General features: G+C 37.7%; 1 protein-coding gene across 3 annotated transcripts in view; it reads right to left on the bottom strand.

The window, feature by feature from the left end:
• Positions 1-12,042, bottom strand: part of LOC131029706 (cleavage stimulation factor subunit 77) — a 205,659-nt gene that overhangs the window by 33,612 nt on the left and 160,005 nt on the right. For all 3 annotated transcript variants that reach the window (XM_057960309.2, XM_057960310.2, XM_057960308.2), the window contains exon 21: positions 1,454-1,618. In XM_057960309.2, the coding sequence (XP_057816292.2) occupies positions 1,454-1,618 (165 nt within the window). The remainder of the gene's footprint in view (positions 1-1,453; positions 1,619-12,042) is intronic.

The following is a 12,042-nucleotide window of genomic DNA, read 5'->3' as shown; positions in this document are numbered from 1 at the left end:
TAATTAATATATGTATATATGTACGGACGAACCCGTACCCGTACCCAAGAAAAAAAAAAATTTGCCGAACCCGTGAATCCGAACCCGAACCGGTAACTTAGATAAATTGGCATATTATTCAAAACTTGAGTTTTAGTATGATATCAAGATGCTTTTGTATTGTTTTTCAAAGAATAAAACAATAAATTTACATAAGTGGGGATGTTGTGGTGTTCATCGCATCACGAATGTTGATGGGAGCATTTGCGAGTACAAAAAATGAATTATGATTACCATTTGTTGTTGTGAAGGTGGATTAGGATAATTCTAATCTGATGATATCCACACCTAAGTTCTAGTGTAGAAAAGTCTGTCAATCCTAACCTGATGATACCCACTTCTAAGATCTATTTTGGAAACATCTTTCGAACCCTTAAGAGCATCTAAAAAGGTGCATGCATAAGGTAAGGGATATTTATGTCTTACATTACATTGTCTAATGATCTATGCGTAGTCTACGTAGAGCTTTTCCACAAATGATTTTCAGTTGCAGTTAATTCTTAAAAACGTACATTAGCACTTTTTTACAGTAAAGGAGCAAGTCAACCCACTATTTATGGAAGACTTAAGCCACTACTCACACAACATTGATAAAACAAATTTAAGTCAACATTCAAGCAAACATACTTGATCGTAATGTAAATTAGGTCACTGATGTTTGCAGTCAAACATAGGTCAAAAGGTTTCCCTAGTCTGTGTCCCCCACTGATGTCAGCCGATAAATCCAAGGGAAATTTCTTTACTCTGATAACAATATTTTACCGGGTTTCAGTGCAAGTAATTACCACTAAATTAGGCTCACTTGATCATATCTGTCTATATTCAAATAAAACTACTCTCGCTGGTGTGGCTGACAGTTAAGATGACATTATCATGAAACACTAATTAATAGTTTATTAATTCTGATTCACTTTAGTTTAGGGCAGAAAACATTGAAAATATCCTAAAGTAATTTTCTTAGATTAATGATTTCATAGTGATTCTAAGTCTTCTTAGGTCATCTAGCTGGTGATTATAATATATCTAATAATTTCTTGCAAAGTATCATCCATGTGCTTAAAGATGCAGTTGATTGATTCTCTGTCAAGAGTAGACCTAGTTGGGCTATAACAAAAACCAACCATAGAGAGGATAGTTTTCATGACAATTCATTGTAAATTTTTTTGTTATTTTGTCTCATCGATAAATGGCAAAAAACTAATGAGGCTGAAAAAGAATTCAATTAGCAGTAATCATATTGCTTAAAAAAGATAAAATTCAGATATGAATTCCCTATAATGTGCAAATTAAAATGTGAGGACATTTATCTCATATCAACAGAGTTGTTTCCAACCACAGACATGATTCCTTACTAATGACAAATGAAGTATCAGCATATTCCTCAGAAGGAGATTCAAGGTTATCCCAAACTTACCATTGCCAACTGGTAACTGAATTATGAAAGATGCCAAAGGTGGCGAAATATATCTGAGAGTATCATCAAGTAATTTTGATGCCACACCAGAAATGGAATTGTGAAGTAGTGATCCACCAGGGATTGGAGGAAGTCCTGGCGTTGATGAATTCATTAAATATGCACCTGCAAATTACTCCAGTCAGAGATTTCAGAATTGCTAAACCATCTAAATGAATATATTCTAATAACCACATATCAACAAAAATGTAACTTTGAACCGTCCTTATATTCAATATTAATGCATTAGATGGGTTAACCTACATTATATAGTTCCCCTGAAAACAAAAACAAAAAAATCCTAAAAGCCACAAGAAATGTTTTACCTTCGAATATGGATGTTAGAAAGCACATATAACAAAGCTGTTACCAAATAGGAACAAAATTCCTAGTACTTATGGCATTTGAGTGTGTTTTGATTTGCATGTGGAGTGTTCTTGTGGATGCAGGGCATGTGTTTGTTCATAAACAGAGTGTTGCATTGTGGCTGGAGGGTATGTCTCATTCACATGTAGTGTGGTGTACTTGTAGATAGTGAGTGTGTTTTGATTCACAAGAGAAGTGTAGCAATTGTGGAAAGTTAGTTTGGCTCAATTGGCAGGTATTGATGGATTGTAACACCATCCATTGATATTTTCAATTTGGTATGTCCTTGATGGTGTGTGATATTTTGGGTAGTTTGTCTCGATTCAGTACCAATGTTCCTACCTTTGTTTGGAGTGATGTAATAATGGGGGGAATGTGTGACTATACCATCAAGGTTAGTGAATAAATATTGTCAGCAATTTGATAGTGAATATATAAGTGTGTAAATAATATTATTAATGCTGTTAGTGGTTAGCTGTGAAGTAATAGTGTCTTGTAAGGCGGTTGGGTTAGTTCTAAGATAGCCTCATTGTTGATATACCAAAAATATTTGGGCAGGGGTAACAAACGTGCCTTAGTAAATTAGGACATCTACATTTAATCTCTCCCTCTCCCTAACACCAAAATATGGTTGGAATCCATGCTAACACTTAGAATGAGAAGGTAGCTGAGTAAGTGTACTTCCTAACTGTGGCAATGCCTCAAAGCAAACTGGATGCTTCGGCTGATCTCAAAGTACAAGATGCTGGACAACAATGAACCTTCAGCAAGGTCTGCAATCTCTTGAGATTTATTTGTAGGTTCACAAATTAATTCAATTCTCCATTCAACCCTCTTTTTTGCATACACAGATAGTGACAATTCATCAAATTTCTTCCAACATCTTCATATTTAGTCGAGGCATTGTTATCTCATCAAGAGTATTTTAGTTATATTAATGTCAATGACTTACCAAACATACATGAATGGGACTCAAGAATATATCAGTTTATAGTAGAAAATTCTAAGAGAATATGCTAGGAAAGCAAAATAAAGGAAATGAGAGAACTAAAAAATATAATACAGCACCAAAACAGGTGATTAATAAACTAATACAACTAGGGATATGGGAGAACAAAATCCACAAAGAGAAAGGGGCAACGAAGATTGGAAGTGTTGTGACGTTTTTGCACATCGCCCCATTGCAAATGGGGACCCCCTACTTTTTAGGCAATCCCGATCTTTTGGCTTGCGTTTTTGGGGTCTTTTCGCAGCAGTCTCGTCAGTCTCTCTGTTTTGCAAGTGTTTGGGGGTCATATTGATTAAGTTTGCTTTTCGTTTGAGCAAATTTGGTTAAGTCTAGGACTCGTTTTGTTAATTTTGGGGTTTTTGCCTTCAATCTTGGATTTTAGGGGTCTCTTTTAAGCTTTTGAAAAAAATGAACTTAGAACTGGAATCGGGACCCTTCAAGGAACCTCCCAGTAAAATTTGAGCCAAAACTGAGCAATTTTCTATTTTTAGAAAGTTCCTATTTTTTAGGGATTTTGCTGAGTCCCGGAATGTCGTCATGTTGCCAAAAAATCAAACTTAGATTTTTAGTAAGTTTCTAATTATAGTAAGTCATTCATGTGTCCTGTCTAGGGATCTAACGCTGACATTTTAAAGGTTTATATTTTTGGAAAGTTTGTTCTGACATGACCATTCAGGCAAGGTGACAAAGATCTGACATTTGCAACTACTTCTAATTCCGGAAAGTCAAAAAGCAAACAGGGAGGGTCAGAAAACGGGTGCTGCAAGCCCATTCCTGAAATGGAAAGCTCAAGAAATTTGTTTAAGTCTGGGAAATAACCCCAAATTCTTTTATGGTGGCCTGATCTGGAAGAAGCTCAAAATCCATCCAAGTCCGGAAGAAGCATGAAAAGATGATATTCCTCCTCCACAAAGAAATTCCGCCCAAATCCTCAGCTAGGTGCCAAAATGGAAGGCTCATGGAAGATTCACAATTCAATGGAATTCCTCCTCCAAAGTGAAATTCCACCCAAATCCTCAGTTGGGCACCAAAATGGAAGGATTGTGGAGGATTCACAATTTAATGAATTCCTCCTCCACTGAGAAATTCCACCCAAATCCTCAGTTGGGCGCCAAAATGGAAGAGTCATGGAGGATTCACAATTTGACAAATTCCTCCTCCACAATGAAATTCCGCCCAAACACTCTGTTGGGCACCAAAATGGAAGGGTCATGGAAGATTCCAAACAAAGTGTGAATTCCTCTGCACATGGAAATAACACCTTAGACTAATGGAGAGCGCCAAATTGAGGGGTGCTTGGAGGCATGGAAAATGATCAAATTCCAAGACATGGTGAATTCCACGCCTAAGTTGGAAAATTGAAAATTTGTGTTAAGGCATGAAAATCCAAAGGTCGAGGAAGGAAAAGCAGAAAACCCCTTGGAAATTTCATCCATTTGTACACACCAAATCTTAGTAGAATCCGAAAAATTTTGCAGATTTGGACTCATGAGAGAATTCTCTCTCTTGGACCCATGTCCTAAATTTTTGGAAAGTTCCTAAAAACTAGGAATTGTGGAAAACTGATGGAAAAGCTCTCAGCGGACGTGATGAATTTAAAGAGCACAAAAAATTCCTTCCTCAAAGAACAAATTTCCAGAATTTCTTCTCCTGTTCCAAAATGTGCCCAAGGTTGGAAGCAAAACGTAAAAATCAAGGTTCGGGAAGAAAGGTTCAAAATTCAAAAAAAATTCCTTCCTCAGGGAAGAATTGCGCCCCAGAAGAAGAAATTCCAGGAAAGGTGAAAATTTGGCTAAGTGTCAGAAATTCCTTCCTTCAGGACAAAATTCCAAGAAAGGTGAAAAATCGACTAAGTGTTTGAAATTTCTTCCTTCAGGACATAGTTCTTGGCAGTCATGAAAATTGGCTAAGGCATGAAGAATTTCCTTCCTCAAGGGTAACGAACAAATTTCTTTCCAAAGGAGAATTCCTTCAAACCATGAATTCCACGTCGGGATGAATTGAAGGTGGAAAAAAAACAATTTCTAAGGCAAGGAAGAAATCAAGGATGAATTGAACAAGAAATTTCCCCCCAGGGAAAAGTTTGAAAAATCCATTCTCGAGCATCAAGAATCATCCGAATTTGAAAATGATGGTAGCCTTGGAGTCGTGAGGGAATTTTCACTCTCCTGGACCGTGGAACCCTAATTTGTGGAAATTCCTAAAAAATAGGAGATGGTGGAAAATCATTAAAAATCTCCTCCAGAGCAAGGAAAGTTCGAGAAACTTCAAGAAAATTCTTCATGGATCAAATTCTTCTCTCCTAAAGTTTTCTTCTCTCCAAGGTTTTCTCGCCAAGTGGCAGTCGAGTCAACGCACACTGAATTAATGAAGCATATCTTTGCATGCAGCCGTCACATTTATGACATTATGGCAGATTCCTTCTGCATGCAGCCGTAACATTCAGGAGATGATGGTGCATTTATGGCATCATGGGCGATTTTTGCATGAGGGTACATTCATTGCATAGTGGGCACTTTTTGAATGTAATGGTTAATTAATGCTTTATGGGTGCCATTTTTGGAAGGATTGTAATTAACTGTATGTGGGTTTTATGGGGTATTTATTGTTGATTCCCACCTTGTTGCATCTTGAGTGGGGAATCTTCTAGGGTGAAACCCTAATTAGGGTTTTGCATGTAATCATGGCATGAGGCCTATATAAAGGGGTGACCCCCCTCATTTGTAAGGGGGGAGACTTATATGAAATTGTTGCCATAAGTTTGAGATAATAACAGTGAAACATTGTTCTCTGATGGTGTCCACTTAAGTTATTTTTTCAAGACTTGCATGGTTTCACCTTCCTCACTTAGAGTAGAATTTTATTTTCTCAGTTGTTAGATAAAGTGCTTTGATTTCAATGGAGAATGTACGTTGTCTGATGAATTTCCATGGTTCATACTTTTTGCATCTTACTGATTGTAAGTTGCAGTGAAAAGTTAGTCTGAGCCCTGTTGACGTGTATTTTGTACACCATCATACACAGAATAAAATACCTAAAGGCATCTTATCCTCTCTTGAATAAAGTCTCTAACTGCTGAAGATTCGCATGAAGGATCAGTTAGGATGACTCCAATGTTCTGGTTAGTAGGGTCTCTACGTGTGGATAAACTCTTCGTGGTGTGATGTGATTTGCTGGAATCACAAGGGGACTTACATCTGATGATTGAACTTCCGATCTGCTTTGCTGGAACACAGGCTCTTACTGGCTTAGATTTGAAAAAAAAAATGGAAAAAGGATGAGGGCGAAGAGAAGATCTAATCCTAATACTAAGAATGTAGGAGCAATGATTTGATTTTTGATGAAACTCTAACTAGGTCTTGTTTTGACATCAATGGACCATCTCCACAAGGCTAGTGCGATCTTCTAAGGGAAGCTTTATGATGTTCAAGTCATCACCGCAGGCATAGACACCATCAAGTTGATGCATATCAATGAAGAAGCGACAAATTGAAATTGAGCTTAAGCTGAATGATTCCAGTTGACTACACAAGGCAAGTCTGCAATCAACAAACTGCTAGTAGTATGGATATACGAATTCCACCATTAATCAATCGCATTTCCTCCATTCATCTAATCATCTACCATCTAGGATTGAAGACTCAACAAGAAACCATGCAAATTGCAAGAAACGACACACTTCACCATTACTTCAATGAAAATGGAGTTTGTTTACAATCAATGGCAACAATTTCTTGCCTTGTCCTCCTATTCTACTCTAATTACTATTCTAATCACCTTCTAACTACTTTCTATCTTCTAGCTCTCTAGCTATTGCTAATTAGCTTTTACAAATGAAATGCCTGGGCTTATATAGTGCCCACAATACAATTTGATGGCTTAGATCAATTCAAGATCAATGGCCAAGATTCAACAATGAAAACCCTAATTAGGGTTTGTTACAACCATTACATAACATTTAATGCTTGACCAATGATAAAATTGTATTGCTTGGACACATGTCCTCTCTAGAAAAATCGACCAATGGATAGCCGGGGTAGGTACATCGGAGTTTGTGCCACCTTCCATGAGTTAAGTACATTGAATCTGGACATGCTGAGGTGGACCTCACTGATTGGAGACGTGATGACTAGGATGCCACCTCGTCTGACACTTGGTTGATACTCAATTTGGTAGCGTTGAGAAGTTATCTTTGATTAACTCTTCTAAAATTATTTGCTTCTTCAACGAGCCCTTGTCCTAACTCCATGTGTCCTTGATGTGTAGGATGATGATGTACCTCGCCTTGGAACGCTGGATTGAAAGAGGTCGCCCCTGTCCTGGCTTGATTGTCCTGGCGAAGACCATCTTTGATCCGGCTTGATTTTCCTTGATGAGATCTCCATTTGATGCCTACACAACATTTCAAAATTAGCAACATGATTTTGCAATGAATAACTAGATTAGAGATTAAATTTAGGAAACTTCATAATAAGTCCTTGAGTTATTATTTCCTAAAAAACAATTGAGCTTATTGAAATTCAAAATTCAAAATTCAAAATTTAAGCTATGACGATCAACGTTCAAAATCAAAACAATAAATCCATATCGCCATACCTCTCTTGAGAGCTAACTCTAGAATGCAAAATGAAGAAAATTCGCCTAGGCAAAATTGATATTAGATGGCTTCAACGTGATCTCTTGTTCAAATTAGAAACTTCGCCACCTTTGATATGTCCTTGACGTGATCTTCAATGTCCTTGGCAAATTCGCTCAAGTGGAAACTAAGTTCGCACTCCTTTGATGATATTAGCGCCTTCCTTTGCTTGAAATGAAATTCGCACTTCTAACACACAATTCGCACTACTCCTTTGTCTTCCTCAAATCGCACTTGAATGATAAAATGGTAATGTGAAAATAACAATCTTCACCACCCTTTATAAGCGCTTACACCACCAATTCACTTAGGCCGACTTTTATAAAATAAGACAATTTAAATGATTTTTAATAAATAATAAAGGCCGACTTTCATAAACCAAGCGCTCCATTTAATTTTTTAATTAATTAATAATTAATTATTAAATGCCATCGTTTTTTTAATTAATAAATTCGATCTTTTTTTGCAAGGCAAAAATAATTAATTAATGATCAAGCGCAATATTTAAATGCCATTTTTAATTAAATTTTCAAATTATCGAATTTTCTAGCATTTAAATAAATTCAAAATGTTTGTTTAGCGCAAAAATTGGAAAAGTGGGAAGATTCAAACCTCATCGCCCTGGTCCCTGACTGAGGGACAGGAGCGATCTACCATTTTAGTCTCGATCCTTGTACTTTTGACGTTCAAAATCTTCATTCCTACGTTGAAATTGCCATTTTTGCTAGGGATTTCGAGCTTGATTGACTTGTTTTTGCAAACGAATGCCCTTTAGATGTGATATCGCCCTGGTCCCTTGGAGAGGGACAAGAGCGATCTTCATGCTTTCTCCTTGATTTTGCATCTTCGATCTCCAATCTTCATCATAAGGCGAATAATGACATCATTTCTCCACTCCACGCTTGTTTCATTTGACTTCTACGAGGCATATTTGATGTTTAGAGGATCATCGCCCTGGTCCCTTGGAGAGGGACAGGAGCGATCCTTGTCTTCTAGCTTAAAATACTTCGTTCTTGATTTTAACTCCACGTTCATTATCTTTCAAAAGACGTCTCAAACCCTTTGCAACTTTGCTTTAACGTGATCTTCGAAGGATAACTAGTAACTTAGCAAATATCGCCCTGGTCCCTTGGAGAGGGACAGGAGCGATCCTCATAATTTCTCCTTGACCTTTGTAGCTTTAAACTTCAATCTTTGTTGTGAAGGATAAACAACGCTATTCTTTCATTCCATTTTCGTTTTGCTTGAATTCCAGAAGACACCTTGATGTTTTAGAAGATCATCGCCCTTGTCCCTTGGAGAGGGACAGGAGCGATCTTAAAGCTCTAGCCAAAATGCGCTATCTTTCAACCTTGGTTCCTCGTTCATTGCCTCTTAAAGGACGTCCTTGATCTTGTGTGAACTTGCCTTGACATGCATTTGAAGGAAAATGAAGGTTTTAATAAAAATCGCCCTGGTCCCTTGAAGAGGGACAGGAGCGATATAGTCTCTTTGTTCAATTTAATGATCGTTTAACGTTTGAAGCCTTTGAATATCATCATCTAACCATGCCTTGAACCTTTTACCTCCTTGCAAAACCTTAACCTCACGTGATTTTTGAGAGATTTAGCCAATCTAATCAATATCGCTCTGGTCCCTTCCTGAGGGACAGGAGCGCTTCGCCTTGGTCCCTTGGAGAGGGACATGAGCGCTTTTCACTCTGGACCCTCAGTGAAGGTCAGGAGCGAAATTTGACTTTTCGAACTCTCTATCAGGACAATTTTAATGGAATATAACATTTAAGTATAAGAATTTCTTATACTTTAAGTTATATTCCATATATACTTTCAGGATGTTTGAGAGTGGTTTCAGACCTCCAGGAGTTATATTGCAAAATCTAGTTTTTGGAGGTTTTTCAGTTTCCAGACTTAGTCAAATTCAGGATCAGGACATTCCAAACTTAGCCAAATTTCAGGATCAGGACATCACACAAGCCGGACTTGCTACCTTATTGATCTCCCCGACGGCACTCAAAATGCAAAGGCTAACTAACAAAACCCTAAAAAACCTAAAGAACAAACCCTAAAAAGCAAAAAAGCAAGGGTCCCCATTTGCAATGGGGCGATGTGTGAAAACGTCACAACAAGCCCCCTAAATTTGTGCTAAGTTCGATTGTGGATAGTCGTTTGGATTGCGTCGTTTTGGGTATTCAAATGTACTTTCCCAATTTAAAAATCCTCTAGCATCCCCAGAAGATTGCACTGGTTCTTGCGAAGTTGTAGTTGATCTTGGCGAAGCAGAGCTTGGTTTATTTGGAATTTGTCCACCAAAGCATTATTCATTGTTATCACTACCCTTAGAAGTACATTTAGATCCTTCTTAACCCTTTCCCTTTTACTTTCAGTTCATTTTAGTTCATTCGGAGCAGAAGCATCACAAATTCGCTATATCCGATGATGGAGTGTTCCAACCACAGCAAAGAAGTGAAAGAATGATGCAAACGTAAGGCCCCTTGGATTACCAGCAATCACATCAGCCAACTGAGTCCCGTCCGTAGCATAAAGGAACCTTGGAGTCGATTGTTTGAACTTCTTGCAATCTTAGCATGCAACCGCACTTTGATCAAGAGAGAGTGAAGTGACCATTAGACAACTTTATTCTGTGTTCAAAGTAGTCATAAAAAAAACGTCAACAAGGAGGATAGGATACAAATTTCATCAAACATCTATATCAAGGCTTGAGTGGAGGAATCATCAATGTCATCATCAATCACTCTCAAAAAACCAATACACAATCTGGTAATGTTCATCAAGGAGTGCTGAAAGTTGAGGGTTGTGCATGGTGGTGCAAGAAGGAAGCTAAGCACTTTCTCTAGAATCTCTCCTAGCATTCAAGGCATGTGAGAAGGAATTGTTGATGTCATATTCAATCACTCTAAAAAGACCAATACACAATCCGGTAATGCTCATGAAGTAGTGTTGAATGCTTGGGGCTTAGGCATGGTGGTGCAAGGAGGAAGCAAAGTACTTTCTCTAGAATCTCTCCTAACATCCAAGGCCGCTGCAACTCACATAATGGTGAAGAAGCACATCATGTGTGTCTATCCCTATAGCCAAGGTGGCAGTCAGGATATCCATGTCCATCTATCACCAAATTCTAATAAGGGATGAGAGTCATGCTCCCCATCCTCATACACACATCTTCTAGTGACTATATTGATATACAGTGTAGTAATTGCATTATTCATTTACTCGCCCCATCCCTATCACCACACCAATATCTATACCCCCATGTCTCAAGGTGATTGCGTTCTCTCTTCTCCATCCTTTTACTCCACCATCGAAATCTTACATAGTGCTTTTCAATATTCTCTTGCTATGCATCAAATTTCATTGGTTTCCAATACGGGATTCTTCTCAAAATCCTCATCAATTGACTTTCTAGAGGTCATCCTCAGGTCTCCATCACTTTGCGAAGAATGTAATTTCCTAATAACGCCAGGATTTTATTTTATTTTGGCCAAGAATTCTTCACATTGTCTTGATGCTTTGTTTCTTGGTAAATAATTGTTTTGTTTCCTTTTCCCAACCCTTCATCTCTATTTGTAATGAATTACATCATGCTATTAATTTATTACAGGCCTATGCAATTTTTTTGTCTACACTATGGACCAGTACACATAAATTTCTAGATTGCATCTCAACCTAATGAAGTTCATTCATAGTTAACCCTATGATGGATGTCTGAAATGGTGTGGAAGTGACAGGACTCCATGTTCATGACACTTGGGTCCAATGGTGATTAGCTGACCTGCTCAGCCCAACAAATCGCAAAAACGTCTCACTCTCAAGCCAAAAACAATTACCTGATACCAACCTTGAGCATGACTCTGTCTAGCCATCACTTCCACCCGAAACAAACCAGCTCTGCACTTCCAAACAATCCATGGCCAAATGACAGAAATCAGCAAAATGCATTTTTGGAGTTGAGCCACAAAATCAGCATTACTGATTTTTAGCCTCCTAATTTGCAGCTATTATTTGAGGTAGAGACAGATGCAAGTTATTATCATATGTGGACTTTTATGTTGCAAGGAGATAAGCTAGTTTGCTATAATTCACAGTACATTTATAGGGCTGTTTTGGAATTTTGCTTAAATGACAAACAGTTGTATACATTTGTAGAAGTGTAAAAATATGCAAGAACCATCTAATGGAGAAAGAAACCATCATCCACACAAATCACACGCCACTCCTAAAAATACAATCGAAATTGCTGCAAACAAAATACTAAAAATGGATGGGCTTTTGCTATGATTTCATTTGGTTATCAAGTATAAAAGAGGTGTTCCTAAAAAGTTGGTTGATATGCCATCTAGAATAGCTTTTGGAGATGCATTTCAGCTCTTGAAAGAGGCAATGATTGCAGATTTTTAGACTACAGAAGACTGCCATCTCCAAGCAGATTTTCTCTACAGATTGAGCAAGCAAATGAGGGAAGCAATCACTTCAAAGATGGTTCTCCCATTGTTGTGGCAAAGATTACAACAAATTTGTGAAT

This window comes from Cryptomeria japonica, chromosome 9 (assembly GCF_030272615.1).
Source record: "Cryptomeria japonica chromosome 9, Sugi_1.0, whole genome shotgun sequence".
Lineage (NCBI taxonomy): Eukaryota > Viridiplantae > Streptophyta > Pinopsida > Cupressales > Cupressaceae > Cryptomeria > Cryptomeria japonica.
This window is presented reverse-complemented; position numbering and strand designations above follow the sequence as displayed.